Source organism: Kogia breviceps, chromosome 4, assembly GCF_026419965.1.
Source record: "Kogia breviceps isolate mKogBre1 chromosome 4, mKogBre1 haplotype 1, whole genome shotgun sequence".
NCBI classification, from domain to species: Eukaryota; Metazoa; Chordata; class Mammalia; order Artiodactyla; family Physeteridae; genus Kogia; species Kogia breviceps.
The window spans coordinates 37,924,532-37,948,734 of NC_081313.1; the positions used below are offsets into that span (position 1 = coordinate 37,924,532).

The window sequence follows — 24,203 nt, forward strand, 5'->3', positions numbered from 1 at the left end:
TGGCAACAAGGAAAGATTTGTTCGTTTTATTTATTTATTTTCCATTTTGAACGCTTTTGCTTTTCCCTTCTTCCCCCCTCCCAGCCACTCGGGTTTGGGTTTTCCATATGACTCATAATTCCTTCCGAAAGTGGAGTCGAATTCATAAAAGTGGTGGTGCGCGGGGGGGACGGGCTGGGAGCCCCAGGGAGTCTTCACTACCGACATTCCCAGCCCCCGGCGCGAGCGGCGGCCGGGCTGGGGAATCCAGCCTGCGCTCGGATGGCGGATACTATCAGAGCCCCGGCGGCCGGGACCTGGTGACTGCGCGGCGGGCGCGGCGGGCGCGGGAGGGTCTGCGGCGGGCGGCGCTGCAGCAGCCTCGGCACGGTCGCCGCGCCCCCGGGCGCGAGTGTGCGCGGGTGTGGAAGGCCGGCGTGCGGGCCGCGAGGGGTGTGCGCGCGAGGCGGAGCGGGGCTCGCCCCTCGCCGGCGCCCGCCGCCCCGCGGGCGATAGCTCTCCGGCCGTCTCCGGGACCCCCGGACCCCCACGGCCTTTGGTCCGGGCGGGGGAGGGAGAAAGTGAGACTCGGTGTCATCAGCATCCATTGTCAGGAGGGGAAGAAATTGGAATCCAGCAGCGGCGAGCAGCAGCTGGGCGGTCACATCTGGGAATGCAAAGCCGACCTCCCCCTCCTCCTCCTCCTCCACCACCTCCTGCTCTCTCACCCAGGATCACTTCCGAAACCACTTCGCCTTCAGCCCCTGCCTCGGCCAGAGGTTTCATTTTTAACTGAATATTTACGAAAGCTGGAAGCGTGCGAGGGGGTGGGGTGGGGTGGAAATAGCGGCTGCTTCTTTTCCAGGGATTTATTTAATGGGGATGTGTTCAAGGCAAGAGCGAATTCAGAAGGATATCGACGTCGTGATCCAGAAGTCCAGAGCTGAGAAGGACTGCCTGTTTGCAGGTGAGTTCTCGCCTTTCCAGAGCCTCGGACCCAGCGCCAGCTTCCTCTGCCTGCCCGTCACCCCCTTTCCCAGTTTTCTGGCCGCGACGTGTGTGGCTGGGGATAGGGGATGGGTTGCACGTCCCCATTCCCGGGTTCATTTGGCAACAGCTGCTGCAGCGGGAGCGGGAGCCAAAAGGGGGAGGGGGTGCCAGCCTCTCCCCTTCTCCCCTCCCCCCGTCTGGGGCGGCCACTACCTTTGGGGGCAGAACCCTGATGGCCCGAGGGGGGGGTCTAGGCGGGGGAGCCTTGCATTGTATTTGTAGTCCCCGGTGAACGCCCGGAGCGTCCGAGCCCGCCTGCGGGGTTTCAGCAGCAGCGACCCAGGCGGCGGGTTGGACCCGCCGGGTTTGCGCAATGGGCAGAGCAGCGGCGGCGGCGGCCGGGAATGGAGCCCGCTGCGCTGCGCGGCGCTGGCCGGCTGCGCCCGGCACCGAGGCCCCCCGGGGGGCAGCGCTGGGCCGATCTCCCGCCCCTTCTGCTCCCTCTAGTACCTCCGACTGGCAATGCGATGCCCCGGAAAGAGAAGGGATTCCCGAGGTTCCGAGGCTCGCGCCGCCCCTGCTTGGGGGTCGCCTTTCGTCCATTTTGCTACCCCGGGAGAGGGAATGGCTTTTGCAGCCGCGACCTCGGCTGGGGCCGCTTCTCGCTGCCGGGACCGGGAAATTCCCGCCGTTGCCATGGCACCCGGCACTTGTTGCGGGGGGCGGCCTCCCGCGGCATCCGGCACGGGGTGCGCGGCATCCCCTCCCGCACCACTCGGAGAGCGGACCTCGGGGCTCTCCAGCCCTGGCGTCCCGCCCCGCCCCGCCCCGCCAGGCTTCCCTTCGCCTCCATCAAATAGGGGGCCCGAGCCATAACCAGGGGTAAAAATCCACTCCAGGGGTAGCTTTTAATAAGACTTTTCGTTTCAGATTTCAGATACTCAGACTCCACCTTTACTTTCACCTACGTTGGCGGCCCCAAAAGGTACTTATGTGTATAGAGTTGCTTCATTTCCTGTTCACAGGCTTGTGTTTCCTTTGTTCTTAGCGTGTTCCGTGTTCCGGCATTTTTTCTTTTTCTTCTTCTCTTGTTGTCTTTTTTAGCCACGTCCCAAGCCTGAGGTCCCTCGATTTTAAATAGCAAAGGGGAAAGAAATAAGTTTGATTCAAGTGTTTCTAAGATCACGCCACGGGCCATGAACAGAGCTCTCACACTCTTCGTGTTAAAGCTGTTCTACAGTAGTAGCTAGCTCTTGAGACTTTAGGGGTTGACATAGGAGAGTGCAAAATCTGAATACTGGGCATAAGACATAACATGTCACGGAATAGTTTGATCACATGTGGTGATTCTTCTGGTGAGCTGGGGCTGCATGTTTCCATGTTTCCTGAAGGTTGACATAAACATGCACTGTGCCAATTCTCCATGCTTTTTTTTTTTAAGGAGTCCTATTTTGGTGTTCATAGTTGGAAAGAATTTGGGAGTTATATGTAGCTGGAGTGTATAACTTCTTTCTTGAAGAGGAAGAATGAGAGGTGCATATATTAATACTAAGTTGTTAACAGTATGAAAGAAGCCCAAATCCAATTTTGTGTTTAAAGAGTTAGAGATGAAATGAAAAGTAATCATTAAAATATGCTTTGCTGTCTTCACTTGTTGAGGTAGAATTTTCTCCCTGTTAGCCCTTTGGGGACACAGTGGTTTAAAAGAGCAGTGGCCACCTATGAGTTTTAGCCTTGCTGTTCGGACTTGACATTCACTACCACTTGATCATATTCCAAAATATGTCTTAGCTAATGGAAACGTTTATCAACATATAAATTGCAAAAGTAGCTTTCTTCTGTAAATACATTTTTTACAAGCTTGGGATTGTTATGAATCTTAAAAATGCTTAGGATCTGTGTTGCAATGTACATCTCCAAAAAGCTTTCATTGAAATAGTTATTCGGGTTTCCCATATGCACAGTATACCTAAGTATCAGGATTGGTATATTGACTTGATTTACTGGTTGAAAATATAACACGTAATATGGACTTATTGGGGGAGAATAAAATTACAGTATTTCTCAATTTCCTATAGTACCATCATTTTTGAATAAAAAGAATCAATTAGAAGAGATTCAACTAAATTAACGCTGCTCCTACACTTGCTATCCAGAGAATGTTGGTGTATGACTAATAGCCTCTAGCGTTGTTTTAACAGTTAAAATATGCCGTGTGGCCCACTGAAAACATTCCCCATGCAGTCAGGTTGATACCTGCTTGAGTTGCCTGTTTCACAATTGTGGTTCCTCTCCTGAGAGGTGGGGACTGGGAAAGCCCTGGGTAGGCTTTTTACCTAACTAGCTTTACTATTTCCAATAAGATAGTAGAGTTCTTTTGGCCTCGGTTTACTTATCTGTACAAGGAGGGGGTGAACCTTACACTTAGATAGTGCACTAAGATTGTTTATCAGCAAATTTCTGAACTAGTGTGAACACAGCAAGAGGTTGAAGGTATGAACGCCTCCAGAAGCAAGGCCTGGAGGTTGGGAAGAATAATTAACTGAGATAACGTCAGTTTTCACTGTAGGAACAAACACCATGGCTGCTCTTAAAGCAAGAGAAGTTTCCTTTTCTCTGTTATCCTACTAAGAGATAGTTTTTTCCTTTGGTTCCTGATTTAAATAATGGGGAACTTGCATATCTAATGTGGAACAGCCTGCTTTTTAAAGACGTGTTGTGACTTGTTGATGTGATTGCTTTGTCTTCCCAAAAGCTTGTTCTATAAACCAATATGTAAAAGATTGTTTTGGGGGCTTCCCTGGTGGCGCAGTGGTTGAGAATCCGCCTGCCGATGCAGGGGACACGGGTTCGTGCCCCGGTCCGGGAAGATCCCACATGCCGCTGAGCGGCTGGGCCCGTGAGCCATGGCCGCTGAGCCTGCGCGTCCGGAGCCTGCGCTCCGCAATGGGAGAGGCCACAACAGTGAGAGGCCCTCAAAACAAAAAAACAACAAAAAAAAGATTGTTTTGGTACAGTAATAATAGTACCCTTAATGATGATCTCTTTATGGGTTTGTAGCTAATGGCAGAAAATAAATTTTCCGAAAGAAAAAATATTGTTTTCATGAACTACATTATCTACATTAGAATCTGATATTTATTATGTATTTCTCATTGCTGTGTGTCAGGCAGGCATTTAAAAATTAAATAATCCTCCTCTGTTTTGATTTAATATGCTTATCAACTTGTAATATTCAATTAATAGTGTCATGTCGGGAAAACTAGACTTATTTCCCGATTAAAGGAAGGTGGGGATCTTATGGAGAGATAGTACATGTTCTTCTTGAATTATATTGTACTCTCATTTCATCTAAACCATTGAAAACATTTATTTTTGAGAAATGATTTCGAGAATAATTTTCAATTCAAGTTGTAGGTAAAACAATTTGCTATTTTGTCTCTGACACTCTCCAAGAACAATTACACTTTGTTTTAGGACAAAAGTTGATCTTACATGTTACCCTTCAAAAAAAGAAATATTGAGAATTTTTTTTACATGTAAATTTCTTTGTGTTTCTGTGGATAAGAGAAAATGCCAAGAGGCCACTGTGTCAGGACTGGCTGCTGTCCTAGTAAATTGGCCTGTCATTCAGAGGTGAGAGGGGCAGAGTTCCTTTTACCATTTGCTCTCCTGCCTGGGTGGACTTCAGGTGAGGATTGAAGGGGAGAAGACGTTCAGCTGGAAGACTGGGTTCACTTAGTTCTCCCTTATGGGAAGGTTCATGGAATTATTATCCTCAGCTTTGGATTGGATTTGCAAACTGAGGCTCAGAGAGTTTAGAAAACATGCTCAGATTTACTCAGTTACTGATGAAGCTGCCATATGAACCCTGTTATGTCACACTTCTGAGACCTGTGCTCCTTCCTCTACACTAGTGTTCCCAACCTCTTTGAGACCTCTTTGAGACACTAGAACATCAAAAAAATTATGCAGATGTTTACTTGAAAGTTGTAGTGTTAGTGTCCTGTGATTGAGAAATAATGAGAAAAATGTTGAATGTTAAGAATTGATAATACCATCTACATATGCTTGAAAACTTGTGTTATACATAGGGCAAGATTGACTCATTGTAGCAATGGTCCTTATAGTGCTTCTGACTCCTGGACTTCTTGGAAGAACTCCACAGTCATCAGTGGTCCAGGGCCGTCTGTAGGCTCCTACCGAATGGTGCCCCCCATTTCAGGGGTGTGCTAAGAACTATAAAACTGGAAGCCTCAACTGTATACAATTTGTAAGTTTATGCAAAAGTCATTCCTTCCTTGTACTTTGTCATGCTATGATCTCCTGCCTCTTTCTTCTTTTTTGGTTGGCATTAAACTCCTTTAAGACCACTAAAGTTTGGGGTTATGGTCCTTCATCTCACTTGCAGTCAGTTGTGCAGTTAGTGGTAGAAGAAACAGAAGGGATAAAGTGGGTGGTGACAGCTACTGAGAGGCTGGGGAAGCAGGCTGAGTGTCTGGGGCCAGAGGTTAACAAAGACAAAGAGAAAGCAGGGAGAGAGCCCCACATGAGCCTGGCCATGGACCCTTGTGGGATTCCTTGATTGTGAGCTTTTAGCAAGAAAAGTATTGTGAAGATATAAATGAAGTTTTAAGTGTTGATTGTTTAAAAAAAAAGGAAAAAAAGATAAGCCAAAAAGAAGAAAATTTTAAAAACATGATTTCTCCATCTTCTATTAACATATTAGAATTTATTTTCAGAATTTTTATGTCCATATGCATATAAAATGTATGCATCCAAAGACTGTATTATACTCTTGAGACCTCAAGAGTTTTTCACATAAGAATATGACATTAATGTCTTTCCTTTAGAAAGAATATGAAAATAAAGAAATGTTTATTGAATTAGGAGTTTTGTAGTCAAGGAGTGTGCATGATAAGAAATCTAAAATTTGTATTAGAAATTATTAATAAATTAGAAATTTAATATTTAGTGGAATGTTCAGAGTTGCTTGTAAATGTACAACCTGTATTGTATGAATAGACACTTTTTCATGTGGTCATGGGTAGATTGACATCTTTGAAGTGCACTCTTCTCTTTTAGGAGTTTCTGTACACATAACTGTTTTGGAGCATTCTGTGTGACACTAACAGTAGTACTCCACAATCTCTCAAATCACGTTCTACCTCCTCTTTCTCCTGGGCCTTTGCACACCCATCCACATCCTACCCTCCCACCTCTCCCACCTCTCAACCCTAGTCAGCTTTCCTTGTCAAGATCTTTGCTAACCGAGATTCCCCTCTGAGAAGCCTTTCCTGGCATCCTCTACTCTGTTTGATTTTGTTAGGTGTTTCTAAAATCATGTCACATTGTATTGTTAGCTCCTGTTTACTTGATCATCTGTCTGGCCATAAGCCTCTCTGAGGCAGGGTCTGTCTTATTCATTGCAATTTGCCCAGCCCCTCGTGCACTGCCTAGTACTATATATTTTCTCAGTAAGTAGATGTGGAATGAATCACTAAATGAATGCTAAAAGGTCTTCTGGCAAGTGAAAAACAATTTCCTAACCCAGATGACCAGGTATAGAGATACTCAAATAGTTCAAAAAGCCCCCAATCTGGTGACGTCACTTGAAATGGAATTTCTTATGAATCCAGAAATTGCTTACGCAAGTTATAAGCCCCGTTCCCTGCCCTGTTCAAATGCTTTCAGGAGACAGATAATGCAATTGCTTAGGATAATAGAGAGTTATAAGGACTGTGGTACACTAGAGAGTTTGGTTTCTAAAAGTATTTAATTCAGTTAAAAAAATCAACACCACTCTGGTGATCAAGCACATCTTCTGGGGACCCTAACCCACCTGGACTCCCAGTGTATAATTCCTTACTCATGGAATGCTATGGAAAGAAACAGTCTACTTGATTGCCAAAGTGCATTTGTTTTCTTTTGCTTTTCTTAGAAAGGAGGCATGTACGTGCGTGCAGGAGTTGGGGAACTGGGAGGGTGGAGAAGTAATCTCATCATCTCCAAAAGATTCATCAGTTTTCATTATGAAAGAAGTACATGCTCATTCTAAAATCTTGAAATATGTAATTATTTTGAAACCATCAAGTGCCCCTGAAGGTGTCAGAATGAAAAGAATGATCTTTTTTTCTTTCTTTTTCTTTTTTTTTTTAATAATTAGGATGCTTCTGTTAGAAATGGGGACTTGTCTTCCATAATTTTTGGTTATACCAATTATTATCCAAAATGATGATTTTTTTTTTTTTTTAAGTGTGTGCCCTGGAGTCCTGGGAACCTACCTTAGAAGTTTGGGGTGAGCAGTGGAAGTGCTCAGGGAGTGTGAAGGAAGCTGAATGTGTGAGAGCCAGGCTTTCACATCCCTTTGTAAATCACAGCTGCTCTAGCTCTTTTCTGTTCCGCATAACATTTTCTTTGAAAAACGTTTCATTGGTAAATGAGTTTTAAAATCATTGACCTAAAGTAACCACCAGTTTAATACAAGTTTAACGTTATTGAAGCTTATATATTAAAAACATATTTAAACTCCATTTATTTCATGGATTAAAATAATACTACTAATCATATTTATGGGCATAGCCTCTGCTATGCTTTTTGCCTACCTTACATCCTGTATTTGCAACAAAGAAGACCAGAAGGTATTTTGTCAGCTGTTTTACATTTTATAGCTAAAGAAACTGAGGTTTGGGTAGTTTAAATAACAGAGTTAGTAAGAAGCAGAGTAGGGATATATTGCAGAGTAAGTCAATGTTTTTGTGAGGTTATAAGGGGCATTGATTGAACTGGCAAGACTAGAATAGTAGGGAATGTTTGAGCCTGGGAAGGGATTGCTATTGCTAGTGGAATGTCTGCCAGGGGCAGTACTGAAAATCTGCTGCTTGGCAGGGGAAGTGCCCGAGCCCAGTGCTAAGCATTAATAGTAGGAAACTTATGTACATTGGCTGTGGAATCCTTATGCAGATATCCGGCCGACCCATTTAAATTCCCCATCATTTCTTTCTGCAGCATTGGGGGAAAAAAATGAATAAAAGTGAAATTTCATCAGCCTTAAAGATATTTTGTAATTCTCTGCACACATTGGCTTTTGGATGGATATTGTGCTATAGTAGATAAGTATTGTTTTCAGACGGCTGCCACTGACTTTGTATGGAATTTTAATCGTTATTGATATATAATCTTTCTTTTTTTCATTCTCTAAATTTCTGAAATCCTATCTTCCATGTACCCCCAGGAAAGACTAATCAGGAATATGTTTTTATTAATAAGCCTTGTCATTCCCATTTTATTGTGTCATACTTTAGGTTTTCTGTTCAGTCATCTCACTTAAATGCTGGGTACTTCAACCCAACACATGAAACAACCCATCATTTCCTCCTTAAAAGAAGCTTCCCTTCCCAGCCCTTCCCTGGGCATTATCACATCAGTTGAGCCTGGCGTGGGGAACCATAGTCTCAGGTTTCGTGTATCCCACCGTCCTCTTTGCCTCCTAAGCACCACCAGCTCTTCCTTTTCAATCATGGTTGGCACCTTCATCCCTCCCCATGTTTACACTTGGTCTGGGCCCTGATCACCTTGACTTAGGTCAATCACTTTAACCAAGTGCTTTAAAATACTTGATTAACAGCTACTCACCAATCCAGTTCATTTATACTTGAATTCTTTAAGCATGAATTTAATCATAGCATTTACATGCTCAGAAGCTTTCAAATGCAACCAAAGTTTATTCCGTATCAAATTTAATCCCCCTTCTTGACTTTCAAGAGACAGCTTCCTCATCCATTCATATGTTTCTCAGCCTTCTAAACACTGACTCACTACTATTTGTTTATTGACCTCATCTCTCCACTCAACAGCAGTTTGTATTAACTTAGTGCATTAAGCAAATACAGCAGCTGTTCAAGGTTTATCGATTGTAACATGACGTGTCGCCTAATATTCTTGGCTTGGCTATCAAGATCATGTTTTTTATTATCACAAAGACTGGTTCATTTAATCTTTCTTTGACCCCAAGTAGCATCTCCGTGAAAATGTATAATGTATTCACCTACAAGAAGAGGATAGAGTGAGGTCCAGAGTGGAACAAGGTGAGACTGAGAAGACAAAATGAAATCTGAGGAGGGTGGGATGAGACTATAAACAGATTAGTCCCAATCCATTACATAATAACAACAACAGCAGGTCTCAAGTGTAGTTTATTTGCATATCGGTGACATCCTGTTTGTGGCTGACACCTTCTTAGTGTTAAATGGAGGATGCAAATTTTCCAGTGTTAAATTTAAAAGGGAGACATCCACTTAAGTCTTTGTGCAGTCAGATCAATTTTCCTTATACCGAAATTAGCAACCAAGATGGTTTCTTTCTGAACATTTTGAAATGTAGGTTGGAAAGACCTTCCCAATGGCCTGAAAATGTTCTCAGGATTTGTCAACCAACTCTGAAGTGCTGTAGTTATTTGGATTTTCATCACTGTTTTCTTTAAAAAGCAAATACAGGTTGTTATTATCCAAGAATCGTTTGTAGAATATTTACTGTATTTGAAGTATAGAATTGAGCCAGAGACTAATAGAACTACTGTACATTTGTTAGGCTTTCACATCTGTGCAGAAAAAAGTTCAGGCAAAATTGGAAAACAACAAACCAAAAATACTATTAAGGATAGAGCTGTGTAAAAGAAACAATGATAAGTCAAATAAAATGTCACACACAAAAAATCAATACTCTGTTTAAAGACTAGAACTATTTTAGCAGAGTGCCCAGAATACAGTATTTCCCAATATTTCTCTAAATGCTAGTAATATTTTTCCTATGTGATATCATTTCCCCAACTGTTTAATTAGATGTTAGGTATGTGGCCAAATAATGTCTGGGAAATTCTTAGTTAAATAATATTAAACAATTTTAATGGTTGTCGTTTTAGAGACTTTTATATGTTAGTGTGCATTATGCATACCCAAGAGGTGAATGAAGTATTCAGGGTTTTTCAGACTTAATTGATTACAGATCTGGAACATCTCGAGAGAGTCGTTTTGTGGAAAACACTTTGGTAAACTCTGTCTTATTCATTAAAAATAGTTTTTGAGTAAACCACAGTATAATATAAATGGAAATTGCCGATTCACATTGAGCCCCGAAGAATTTATTTTCAGTAATTTTTACAGACCTTGCCTTATGACAGTTAAAGGCACTTGGCATTTCATGCCACCAACATTTCTACATGAGGATTTATCTTTCTGGGTCTCTCACTCCCTCCTCAGTTGTATTGAAGTCACTTATGATGAGGGTTCTCAACTATTCTTCCTTATCAAAGCACTCAAGTTAGCAGGACCCTGTTTGGCACATGATTAGAAGTCAGCTTCATAAGGAAGTATTAGAGATCATGATTCTTTGTAGCAGAAGGATTCATTATGTCCTCATAAATTCTGCCACTGTAACTGCAGTAGAGCTTCGTGAGCCATCTTTGTTGAAGTATATACTTTGGGAGAAGTTGATGGTGAGAGAAATCTAGAATTTATCTAAATGTTTCATTTCTTTGACAAATTACCTTTAAAAAATCAATGAGGTTATCGATTTTGTAAACTCATTTTCCTCCCAGTGACCACCTGAGAAAATTACTTGAAGGAGTTTTACAGCATTTCTCAGAATGTTTTCAACATTAGTCAGGAAGCAAACTCCCTCTTTAGACAGGGTCAGTCGTTAAACTTTAGGCAGCCACACGTTTCTTTTGGTAACACATGAATAGAGGATGAATCATTTGCTTTACAGCGCACTCCTGGGGACACAGGGTCAGGTCTGTATTTAAAAGGATTCATGTTAACAGTTGATGTTTTGTCTATAGGAACATTTTTGTGATTCAGGGGAACCAGTGGAACCTCACCCGTACCGAGATCTGCTTAGTTCTAGGTTTCTCATTTGGAAGTCAGTGTGCAAAATCTTTAACAGTGAGTTTGTGATTGTGATAATACATTTGTCCATCTACATGTATTCGTGTCATTGATCTTCTTCAGAACAAAGTCTTTGATATTGGCATGCGGGAGACCTAAGCAGAAGGCTAAAATCTGCTTCGTGGATAAAAGCTGATGCAGTCATCCTTTCTCATTAAAATGCACCACAGCTAGATACGCAGCAGCCAAAAAAAAAGGCCTTCCAGCTGAAAAGCAGTCATTGCTTTATTACTACTACAGAATTTGTTATGATTTCTCTAGTGATTGGTCATATTCATTTTTAGCTAACTAAGAAAGAAGTTTGAATAATTTACTGCAAGCCACATTCTTTCTTGCTTCTTTTTGGATCAGTCCATCCTTATGGGAAAACCAGCCTAGAATGGTGATTTCAGTGAATTTTGATTAAGCAATTTCAATCAGAGTTGCATATTCTTGGCTGAATTTGACCCCCCATTGATGAAACTTTGGTCAAGAAAGATTTTAAACTTAATTTTTTGAAATCATACTAGTTTGATTTCATATGAGCTTTCTGTGTTGACTTCCTATGTCATTAATTTAAAATTTCCAGTATTCTCAATTCTTTTTTTTTTTTTTTTTTTTTTAAGTAAATTTATTTATTTATTTTTGGCCACGTTGGGTCTTCGTTGCTGCGCGCGGGCTTTCTCTAGTTGCGGCGAGCGGGGGCTACTCTTCCTTGCAGTGCCCGGGCTTCTCACTGCGGTGGCTTCTCGTTGAAGAGCACGGGGCTCTAGGCGTGCAGGCTTCAGTAGTCATGGCAGGCGGGCTCAGTAGCTGTGGCTTGCGGGCTCTAGAGCTCAGGCTCAGTAGTTGTGGCTCACGGGCTTAGTTGCTCCGCGGCATGTGGGATCTTCCTGGAGCAGGGCTCGAACCCGTGTCGCCTGCATTGGCAGGCAGATTCTTAACCACTGCACCACCAGGAAGTCCAGTATTCTCAATTCTTGATGTCCAATATGTACGAAATTCTTTCTAGCCAAAAGTAATTGGTGGGGAAAAATCTACTTAGGGCAATAGTTTCCTAAAGGGTTTTTTTTCAAAACAGAGAAATGGTGACATTTTCAGCCTTTGAGTTATGTTCTGGGAAATGTTACATTTCAAAGGCACTTTGAAATCAGAATTCATGTGCTTAACACTACACAGCTATTAGAATGGCCAAATTCCGGAACACTGTAAACACCAGATGCTGGCAGGGATGTGGAGCGACACGAGTTCCTGGTGGGAAGGCAAGATGTAGGTCTGGTCACTTCGGAAGACAGTTTGGACACTTGCTGATAAAACTAAACCTACTCTTACCTGTGATCCAGCAATCACACTCCTTGGTAGTTACACAAAAGAGTTGAAAACTGAATGCCCACACAGAAACCTGCACATGATGTTTATAGCGGTTTTACTCCAAATTGCCAAAACCTGGATGCCACCAACATGTCCTTCAGGTTCGTGGATGGATAAATCAACTGTGGTACATCCAGACAATAGTGGAATATTTTTCAGCGCCAGAAAGGAACTAGCTATCAGACCATGAAAAGACATGGAGGAACCTTAAATGCATGTTACTAAGTAAAAGAAGCCAATCTGAAGGGCTACACACTCTATGGTTCCAACTATATGAATTCTGGAAATGGCACAGCTACGGAGACGGTGAAAAGATCAGTGGTTGCCAGGGGTTAACGGGGGAGGAAGGGCTAAATAGGCAGAACAGAGAATTTTTAGGGTATTGAAACTGTTCTGTGTGATACTATAATGGTAGATACATGTCATTTTACATTTGTGTAAATCCATAAAATGTACAACACCAAGAGTGAACCTTAAAGTAAACTACAGACTCTGGGTGATAATGATGTGTCGGTGTAGGTTCATCATTAGTAATAAATATACCACTCTGGTGGGGAAAGTTGGTGATAGGGGACCCTATGCTTGTGGGGAGGATAAAGGGAACAAATGGGAAATCTCTATATTCTGCACAATTTTGTTGTGAACCTAAAACCATTCTAAAAGATAAAGTCCATTTAAAAAATTGGCAAGGAAAAAAAGGCAGGTGCTTGCCAAGGCTTTTCCAACTTAAGATTCATATCTATAGAAAGTTTCAGGATTTCTTTTCACATTACACAGTCATATAAATTTAAATCAGGAAAGTATAACATTAGCTATTTTGTTTTATTAAATACAAGTGTCTTGGCACAAAACTAAAATGGGTAATCTGTATCATGGTTTTAGCATTCAGCTAATTATGTAAAAGAAAAATCACAATTTTAAATTAGAAATTTGTAAATTTTATTCAAATATAGATCATAAAACTGTGCTAAACAATAAGTACTTCGTATTCCAAGAAATATCAGTAACTATACAAAAATTCTATGCCTCCAGAATTTTAGTCACCACGGAAACACAATATTTAGTAATGCCACTGCACTTCTCAAATAAAACCAAGTAGGACTTCATGCTATCAGATATTTCTGTGGCTGAATACTGAACTTAAACATAAGATATATTTGAAATATTTCTCTCTTGTACACACACGTACACGCATACGCATAAACCTCCAAAACATTGAAATGACGGTGCATTTTAAGCTTTCCCCCCTCAACATACAAAGATAACGTTCTAAAGTACATTTGTACATGTTAAGAAAATAATGTATCTATTTCTTTCCCTCACACACACACACACACACATCCCCATATGGTTTTCAAAGATGGGAAGCACTGAGAATTATCCTGAAAAAATTTTTTTAGGTTAGAGGGATAGGTAGGCAAGGAACATCATATAATTTTTAAAAGTGCTGGTACCATATTACTGCTTTTAAAACCACCACATTCTTAATGAATGTAAGTTGGACAGTGTTTACAAATTAATTATAGTCTAAATATTTTTCAAGGATTATGAAATTGTATTTTATATTTTCCAAAGAAAATATTGCACATGTAGGTTAACTTATAAGGTTATTTTAACAGTTCTTTATAGCCCGTAACATTACAGCATGGTATAGCAGAATTGATTCCGATTCTTTTAACCAACCAGTCAAATGGCTTAACCTCTCTGAGTCTGGATTCTGTCGTCTGTGAAATGGCAGTAGTTATATTGCAGGGTTTTCAGGATTGAACTAGATAACATGTTTGGAAGGGGTCTTGAAGACTGAAGGAATCACAGGACTCAGAAAGCTGTTAAACTCACTGTTGTATTTTATCATAACAAAAAAATACAGATTAAAATCAGCAAAGGACAAAGGCTCATTGGGCGAAGTCCAGGAGACACTAGCACAAGTTTCCAAGTGCCTGGTCAGTAGAGTCACATGGACACACTTCATTTTCCCTGCAGTGATTGGTGATAACACGTGCAGAGTGTTGCCAACCAGGGAAGCTCCCCTGAGCCTTGGTGTCCAGGGCTTTCATTAGGGGTCAGTCACAGCCGTACTGCACCTTTATGACTGACCTCAGCTACTCAGACTCCAGCCACAGAACAGAAAAACAGGTGTTTACCATAAATCACAGTTGTTAGCACAACTATCTAAGCAAATCCAAGACCATAGGCCTAGAAAAACACCCTTATCAGGCAGAATATTCCTAGGGCTCAGAGCTCATTTCCTAGGATGTGGCCAAGGTCCTGTCTTAAAGACAGACCTTTCTTGGGAATGTGCAGGGTTTGAACATCCAAGGCCTGAGTTAATCCTTTTCTGAAGTGTCCTGCACAGGACAATACTTGTGCTGGACAATAGAGAAGGCAATACTTGATATAATTATTCATAGCACTAGCCTGACTAATTCCTGGAGTCTGGGCCCCAGGAGCAAGCAGAATAAGGGCGGGAAATGCCCTTTTTTGGGTAGGACAATCGCTCTGATTGATTTGGAAATGCAGAAAGTTCTCGATTTAAAAAAACACTAATTTGCAAGATGCACTGTCATTGAATAACAACTTCTAATAAAAACTATAGTAAGTGTACGCAAACGTTAAAAAGATAGCCATAGCATATGTTCATTTGTATAATTGCATGCTATTCTTTTTTTTTTTCTCAGTATCACGAAGTCCAAGTCTAAACCTTCGTCATTTTTAGAGTGTAAAGATCCTTCAGACTCACTTTTGGCCAGTATCAGGTCACCGCAGCATTCCAGTGATACTAATTTTCCTTCCCCAAGTTCTGGGTTCCTGATCTTCACCTATAACTTTAGAATAGTTAGGCCTTCTTTTTTTAAAAAAAATTTGAACAATTCTAGGTTTTTGTCTACATTTCTTATTTGCTTAACCTTGTATTTTTTTCCCTTTCTTTCACTGAATTATGTATTAGTGAAAATTAAGTAGTTACTCTGGAAAATCAGCTAAAATGTTTCTTAAGGCCACCATAAGAGCCCTTCTCTTGGCAGGTGCCTCCTATTGTACCAGCCTCCCCCCATCTTTGGAAAGTCTTCATATTATTCTGGTACATTTGCCAGTTCCTCCTGCCGTTTCTTGCGTTGTCTGACCTGTAATGACCTTCTCCATAGGAAAAAAAATCTTTTATCTCAGGGTTGTATCATAGCTTTATGCAACAGACAAGTGGTGATTCCAACGCAAATGACAATCAAACGAAGTAAAATACTCTGTTGAGGTTAAGCTCTCACTTTTGCTAACACTGGTAGATAAATGTCACAACTTCTTCCTGCATAGTAGTTAAGAAGTTTCTTTTGATACATATTTTAGAGATAACAAGTTAAAAACATGAGTTTTATAATCAAGAGAATTCAATAACCAAGCAAAGGCTTACTGAGCAAGTAATATGAGATGGGCCAATAATTCCTAATTTCTGCTTCTATATTACCCCTCACATTTTGGTCCCAAGCAGATTTCTCATTTATTCCATGTCCTTTACATGCTAGAGAAGCTGTTGAACAGGTGCCTGGAATAACTTTATACATTCTGATAGCCTGGATTGCCTCAACATTTACATGTTTAATTAAAGTATCTGATAATATAAATTAATTTGAAACAATATAATGAAGGGGAAGCTTTTCAGATTTTGTGAGAGAGGCTAGTTTGGGACCAGATATTTATCGCTAGGCTTACTACTTCTGCCTCTTCCATTGCCGTGGATCAGTGCCCCTCGTTCTTATTTTTCACAGCGCCCTCCCTTCTGCTTCTCATACCCTATGCGTTTTCTTTTTTTGACAGTGACTCTGAAGGCTATTGGAGCTGCTACACCAGGCAAGGTGGGAAACCGGAGGGGTGAATGAGCATAGAGGTCATTTGCAAACCATCTGTGTTCTTACTGCTCCTCCATTCATTCTGTCTCTTTGCCTCTGTCTGTGTGCATGTCTATTACAATATGTATTTTTCATGCACACATCTACAGTTTTTAAAGAGCAACTATTATCACATTTTAAATGGGGGGAAATTGATTTTTTTAAAGGAAATACCAATAGGCAAATAAATCAATCGATTTTTTCCCCCCTGAAACTTGCTTAAGTGTATTGATGAAACACACTCAGTAAAGAAAAACATCACTGTCTCATAAAGTATGTTTCACTTTCATATGCCTTGCATATTCCAGTAACTCAGACTTCCCCTTTCTAAGGGTTAGTTTCTAAGTGAGGTTGGAAGCCATGTATGTGGTAAGAGGACAGAATTACAAAATCATATTTAAATAAAAAAGTAAAATCTTGATATATTTGGCACAAATCCATCAGTCCTGTGTCCTTTGTTAGGACCTGAGGTCATGCCTGATTTTCATAAAAGCCATGCATTGCCGTTCAAATAAACAAGCAAAAATTATTTTTGATACCCTACTGAAAAGCACATGAATAACTTAAGTGTATTAGAAATTTTGCAAATGGTTGAAATTTTATAAAATGCTGAGTTTTATCTTTTTTCATGAATCCAAAAGATAGACCCTAGTTTTCTGAAAAAAATAATTAATTCACATAGATAATGTCTATGTAATTATAGATAGTAATTAATTAATTAGCATAGATAATTTCCTTACTAATAGGGCATGAGTGAGTTTTAGTTCCAGCTTAAAAGAATATATATTACCAGAGATATAAGAACAGAAGAATCAAATATATCCGATCCCATTAGAAAATATTATTTTTTCTTGAAATTTTAAATGACAGGAATTTAATGACATATGTAAGTCGCCTCTTGTTTCATTTGAAAAAATGGTTTCAGTAAAATACAGTTGAGCAATTGAGATTTGTTTTTCCAATACCTATGATATTTTTTGGCTAAAAATTAAGTGAGTTTGGCTTTGAATCCAGTTCATTTATTCTTTAAGGGCTGTTGGATCACTGACCTATGAGGCAAAAGTCATTTAATCATCCCGGATGTGGATAGTCACTTATAAGCATTTTTTAGATCCTGTTTACTTAAAATGAGAGGGATTAGCATCGGGCACCTGAAAAGGAGGGTGAATATTCCTCTTTGATACCTAGAGCAGCAAGTTTACAGATTCATTATTCTCACAGGTCAGATTGAGAGCTTCATATAAAATTTAATTCCGGTTTCAGCTACTTGTGAAGCAGTTTATTTAAAGTAAAATTAAAGTCCTTGTTTTGAAGTTATGGAGGAGACGCAAGAATCAGAACAGAGTTTCTTTCAACCTGAAGTTGGAAGTCTGAGTTCAAGGACTAATAAGTAAAAAAGCAAACTATGTAGTGTGATTATTAAGGGGGAACTATTCCTGTAGTTACTGTGACCCGGTTGAGAAACATTCCAGTCTTGAATCTCCCACTTTCTGTCCTCTGTCTCCCCACACCCCATTCTTCTTTTTCAATTTACTTGTAATATAATGTGATTGGAAACCAAATAACCATGCTTGTTAGAATCATGTCAAAAATGGCACAGATTTTGTGCAGGGACCAGAGGGAACATAAGGACACGGCTTTGTGACATATTTTTTGATGGTTTAAAACCATTTTGTATGTTTTGTTTTCTTCTGTGCTTAGTTTCATGGCTATTATTGTTTCATATCCTCTGACTTAGACCTTTGGCTACAAAGCAGTGTAAATGTTGCACGTATTACCATTTGTCATATTGGCAGATGGCAGTGTATAGATAGATAGATGGTTGGAATTTTGCTGTTTGGGCAAGGCTATGCCATTAAAAACTTGTTTTCCCAAGTATCAGTACATTCTCTACTTCTCTGAGTGGAGAAACGCAGATCTGAACTAAGCATAATTGAATACATACCAAGCGAGAGCAGGGAATAACATTTGATGCCACTTCCTTTGCTTATATATTGTTCATTGTATTTGAATATGAATGGAAAGGTTTTCTACCAAGAATGTGAAAGTAACATTTTGCTAAGCTTAATTTTAATGAAATCATTTGGGCTTATGTATAGTCACTTAGCATTTTCAGTTCATGTGTTCATATTAATTCTACTTGCTGGAGAGCAAGTACAGAAATGGTATTCAATGTGATGACCACCTCATTACTGCAGACATGTAGAAATTTGGCATTTTTAATATCAGATGTTTTAAGTTAAAGAAAACTTGCCAGTGTCCCACAGCATAATCTATGCTTGCTTATGTCCCTTTAATCTTTCCGTTATAAAATTAAGCCTAGAGGCCTTATACGATTTAAAATTTTCAAATTTAGGTCACGTAAATATTGTGTCAGACTTCTAATTCATAAGTAATATCCCCATGAATGGTGAAGATAGGATATATTTATATCCTACTACTTGCTTAGCTGTAGATCAGCAGAGGTGAATAGAGAACACTAATGGTACTTTCAAATGTTGGTAAAATGTTTTTCTTGATCTCTTATATACAAGTGTGATGACTTTTTTTTTTCGTTCCTGAACACTGGAACATATGGTCTGGTAAGTGTGAGTACATTTGGGGAAGGCAAGAGAGAATGCTTCAAATTAGGGCTGACCTGGAAATTTGTGGATTAGGAGGGGGAGGTAGTGAAAAGGAACTTTAAATGCAACAGAATGAATGGTAAGGAGAATGGATTAGCAGCATTCTCGGGGATCCCAAGGATTTATCCTGAAGAGACTGAGGAGAGTTCCTGTGATTAATGCAGCAGGGGAACAAGTTGAAAGCCTTCCACCTAGGAAATGATTTAAATACCCCGGTCCTATCCAGAGTGTGAATACTTCATTTACTTTGAGGAAGATGTTTTGACCCTTCTTATAGATTCCATCAATTTCAGATGTGATGCAAATACATTTTCCCTTTGGCTGTTTTACAGGGACGTTGAGGATTAATTAAATTTAAAAGAAAGTAGTGCCTTGAACTCCCAGGAGACAGAGGAGCTATTTATTATTTTCGCATCATTCATTCCTTATTCATTCATTTTACAAATATTTGTTGAATATCAATTACAATGAAGACACTATATCAGGTGTTCTAACTGGGAATACAAAGATGAATAATTAGGGTGACTTCTGCCCTTATTATGTATTGTGTTTTTTGGTTTTTTTTTTTTTTTTTTTTTTTTTTGCGGTATGCGGGCCTCTCACTGCTGTGGCCTCTCCCGTTGCGGAGCGCAGGCTCAGCGGCATGGCTCACGGGCCCAGCCGCTACGCGGCAGGTGAGATCTTCCCAGACCGGGGAACGAACCCGTGTTCCCTGCATTGGCAGGCGGACTCTCAACCACTGCGCCACCAGGGAAGCCCTTGTGTTCATATTTTATTTTAAAAATTTCCATTATAATATGAGTAATTGTGCAGGGATATAACATTGCCAGTGTCAGCAGTAGTTGATCTTTGACTAACATCACTGACACATATTTTTACTTTGTAAATTCATTTTTTTCTGTAAATTCATTTTTCTCTTCTAAATTTAGAACTGCTCTACCTGCTACTGTAAGAGAGGCACAACATAACTTCATTTTGTTCTATATTATAATCAGTGCTATATGAACTATTTTTTCTTACTAAAAAAATAAACACAAAGTATAATAGGAAACCAAAATAAACCCCTTACACATTACTTCTTCCATTAAAATACATAGGTATTATTTTAGATGCCACACTGAGAATGATTTTAATCTTGTGTTTTTATTTGTGAAAATATTAAGTAGAATTTTTTAAAAAGGTCTCTAATATTCATATTCTTTAATTAGCATTAAAGAAGCATAAATTAATCCACAGTTTGAATTAAAATATATGTCAATTATCAAAGACATGAACTTAGACATTTCCAATAAGCATTTGTAATCTATTGTAGTAGAAAAATGCACACTATTTTCCAAAGGGGCTGGCGAAGGTTTCCTAGTTTAGATGACTTTTATAGCTCATTGGTTCTTGAAGTTCATTGAATAATGAGTGAACAATTTTGACTACCAGCCTGAAAATGTTAATCGTTCATTTCAGTCTGAGTAAGTGAAAGTAGGTAACTTTGTAATGTGTGCCTAGTTCTCTCCTTTGCATTTGATAAGAAATAAAGACTCTCCTTCCTAAGTTAGTATAGAAAAGAGGAGAATTTCTCTCCTTGATTATTTCTCAATTTAGGTTTGTGTTTTTGGAGAAGGAAAATAGTGCTGGAATCAGTAGCCTTTGTCACTGCCAAATAACGGAGATGTGTCGCTGTCCTGAACTGGGCTGAAAAAATACTGGATTAAGAATAATGATAAATAACAGCTAAAGTTTTATATATATTCATATACTCTGTTTCTCTTCATCTTATGTAATGTTAAAAAAATGATAAAATGCCTAAACGCAGTCTTGATAGAGCACCAGCGTCCAACTTCTGCTTAAATTATGTGAACCTATCAGAAACCTTATGATGATATTTTGGGGCTAACCTAATGTTATTTGGAACCAGTGTCAGGAGTGATTTCCAGGACTCACTTGACTTCCATATTTACAACATGGATTTTTAAAAACGATCTTTTCAGTTTGGCTACTTTGAAAGCAGGGATTTTAGTAAGTGTCACAAATGGCATATTTTTCTATTCCTGCCTCCTGTGCCTTTCCCAGAAGCGGGATATGAGTGAAGTCTCTGTAGGTGGTGTGCTTGCAGGGCAATCAGGGGACCTGTGGTTCTACTGCAGCTCCATTCCCATGAAGATCAAATCATTCAACATTTCTGTGGCTTCAGCTGTCCCACTTATAACAATTGCTCTCGACTGTAAGCTCCTTTTACAGAAGTGCAGATTTTACGGTATTTCTAATTTTTTTTGCATTTAGTTTAAAGTGTTATTTGTAGTTGATTAGAGAATGTGGAGAAGCAAGCAGGATTTCTGGAATGTGCAGATCATTCTCAGAGCATGGAACACACACAAGCTGTGTGTCTTGACATTTGTGTATGTCAGGATGCCTTCATTTGAGAATGACGGAATACCCAACCCAATTGGCTGGAATAAAAGAGGATTTTCTTGTTTATCTAATTCTGGATTCGGTGGAAAATTGAGTTTCTGGGTTGATGAGTTCAGAGTTTAACAATGTCTTCATCTACTTGGTTTCTTTCCAAAAGTAGGCTCTTGCCTTCCATGTCAGCTAGTATGTATCACTTTCTCCAGGGACTGCAAGATAGCTACAGACAACTCCAGTGGTTTTTCCTTTCCCATATCCAAACAGGAGAGATGCTTTCAGAAGCTGATTATTTTAGGCCTACATTCCATGTCCCATTGCTAGAGTCAGGGGTAAAATTAGATGTCCTCAAATTAGCTACCCTGCAGAAGATATGATATAGTCATGGACAGTAGGAACATTTCTAAGGAAAAGGGAATAGATGGTGTTGGCGTGACAACCACGAAGTCCACCAGAGAGAGAGTTTTTCCATTTCCGTTACATAGTGTATTTTTCTGCTTGGCCTTGGAAAAGCTACGGAACAATTGGATTTATCTTAAGCAAATAATTGTACCGTGCTATGTGAGAGTAGTTCACTCCGACACACAACTCTAACAAACAAAATACACTCCTTGGTTTGAGTGTGCATGGGGCAGACTTCTATAACCACTGTCATAATTTTTGCCATGAACCTCAGAGATCCCTCATGAGTAGGCATTGCAGAAGAAGAGACTTCACTGGAAATAGAGATTCACTGGGAAATAGGTCAGAATATGTCATCATGAACCACGCCCTTCCAGTGCAGATGGTAGAGATAATTATTGGTAAATATTTTATTGTTTTGGATAATATTCTACCGTTCATTTGAATTTATATTATTGATGTAGTTTCAGACTCACATGTGTGACATAAATTATGTATTAATACTTTAATAACGATGGGAAATAAAAATCAGATAATTCTCATTTCTGTATAAAATCTAATTAAGAAAGTTCTAAGTTAATATTTATATAGTGCCTAGAAGTTAATTCTAGCTTGACTCTTCAAGTGTTCTTCAAGTAGCATTTAAATTCTTTACTGAAAGAAAATACGAGACGAGTCATTATGTTATTTTTCTCCTTTTATTATATAGCTTTGTCAATTCAGAAAATTAAGAACATCTTGATATATTATGGGTTGAGCTGTGGCTCAAGGCACTCAAACAGGAAAATGATCTCTGGTGATCTTGGACAAATGTCATCGTTCACAACAACTTCCTTGTTTGTGCCGAAGGAGTGAGGTAGGGTGGGGGAAGGTGTTTAAATATGAATAATTTTTCTTGCTGAGTTCTCCAGGGGATGCTATATCATTCCTGGGGGCTCTTAAGCTGCCGTTTGACCCTCTGGCCTTATGAGGAAGAGACACTTTAGTCCACCATTTATCGGAGATGTGATTTTCCAGGAGGCTGGGCTGCCTGAACCTTTAAACTGACTTCTCTGTAATTTTTTCCACACCATCCACTCTTGTCAGTGATCACAGCTTTTGATTTTCTTGGCCAACATGGATGTTTTCCATGTTTAGTGAGTATAGCCTAGTTATGCTGCAGTAACCAAGTAACTCTGAAATCCAAGCCAGTTCATTCTATTGATACTAAGGCTTAGTTCTCTCTTACTGTCTACATCCATCTTTGGTGGGGGGCTCCATATAATCACTCAAGGAGTAGGATTGAAGAGCCTCTATCTTGTATGCTCATTATCTGGAAACACACCCTGCTCAGACTCTATTTCACGGAAAGAAAGAAGCTAGAGAATTCTACATGGGCCTTTCATTACCTGAGTCCAGACGTGACACACAGCACTTCCTCTCCCGTATCACAGGCTCACATCAGTCATGTAGACCAGGGGTCCCCAACCCCAGACCGCGGACCAGTACCAGGCCATGGCCTGTTAGGTACCGGGCTGTAGGGCAGGAGGTGAGCGGCGGGCGAGCGAAGCTTCATCTGCCTCTCCCCCATCGCTGGCATTACCGCCTGCACTGTCCCCCCAACCACCAGTCCGTGGAAAAATTGTCTTCCACGAAACCAGTCCCTGGTGCCAAAAAGGTTGGGGACCGCTGATGTAGACCTGCCCAACTATGAGGGTTACAATGAAAGGGGGCAAAAGGAATGTCGGTGAACAGTGTTACACCTGCTATACTTCTCTGTCCTGGAAAAGGTTGCAATTTCTGAACACTTGGGGAGGTCCCAGGGGACTAACTCATTCCCTCACCTATCTTACTTAGTAGAATGGTCTCTTGAAATTCATAGATCTAGACAATTCCTAAATGAGACATATGTCTCACCTTGTACCTGGCTTATTGCGGGCACTTTCTATTGGAAGATTATTTTGGAAACATTATTTATCCTTCTAGCCGCTATCACACTGAGGCTTGTCAGTTTCTAGCTTTAGGTGGAGATTGGGCCTTCCCTGAGGTCATCCTCCTGCAACTGTCTTAATAAAGCTGCTCTTAGGTAAGATGGCAAATAGATAAGAGAATTCCCATTTGATGGCTTTCATTTCTTTCTTAAGGAAGGTAGAGGAATAGAGAGATTAAGAAAGTTGGAATAGCCACTGTGAAGAGATGTGGAGTAGGGACGAGAGATCCCCAGTACTTTCTTTTCCATCCTGTGCAAAATCCTCTGCTGTTGTAAAGCTCAGAATATTTTGCTGTACCTCCTGCCCTTCCCTCTTGCTGTCTATATCAAACTCCTGGTCATTCTCCCTCACTGACTGAGGACTTTGACACCGGTTTTGCAGTTTTCCAATCAACCCTACATCCGGCCACATCGATGACTTGCTTGTTATGCAAAGGCCTTTAATTCTTTGGCTAAATGTCTTTAGCATTTTCCCAGTCCAGCCATTTTAACCACCCATCTCATAGTCACACTCTGGAACTTACCATCTCCTGGAACTGCTTAGACTCTGGCATATTAAGCCCATATAACCTCTTTCCAGTTCTCACATTATTATTACCACTTCATTGAGACCTTTGATCTCATGGCCCATTTACTTTCTTTGTTAACTTCTTCCTCATTTTACTCCTTC

At 40.2% G+C, this 24,203-nt stretch overlaps 1 protein-coding gene across 2 annotated transcripts in view; it reads left to right on the forward strand.

Moving 5' to 3' along the window:
- The first annotated feature begins 393 nt into the window (after nucleotides 1-393).
- The window catches only part of PARP8 (poly(ADP-ribose) polymerase family member 8), a 176,949-nt gene continuing 153,139 nt past the window's right edge, over nucleotides 394-24,203 (forward strand). Inside the window, exons 1-3 of one of the 2 annotated variants that reach the window (XM_059060782.2) lie at nucleotides 394-758; nucleotides 845-946; nucleotides 1,900-1,954. In XM_059060782.2, coding sequence (XP_058916765.2) covers nucleotides 653-758; nucleotides 845-946; nucleotides 1,900-1,954 — 263 coding nt within the window. In that variant the 5' untranslated portion in view covers nucleotides 394-652. The remainder of the gene's footprint in view (nucleotides 759-844; nucleotides 947-1,899; nucleotides 1,955-24,203) is intronic. The other variant, XM_067030963.1, reaches the window with a different exon arrangement.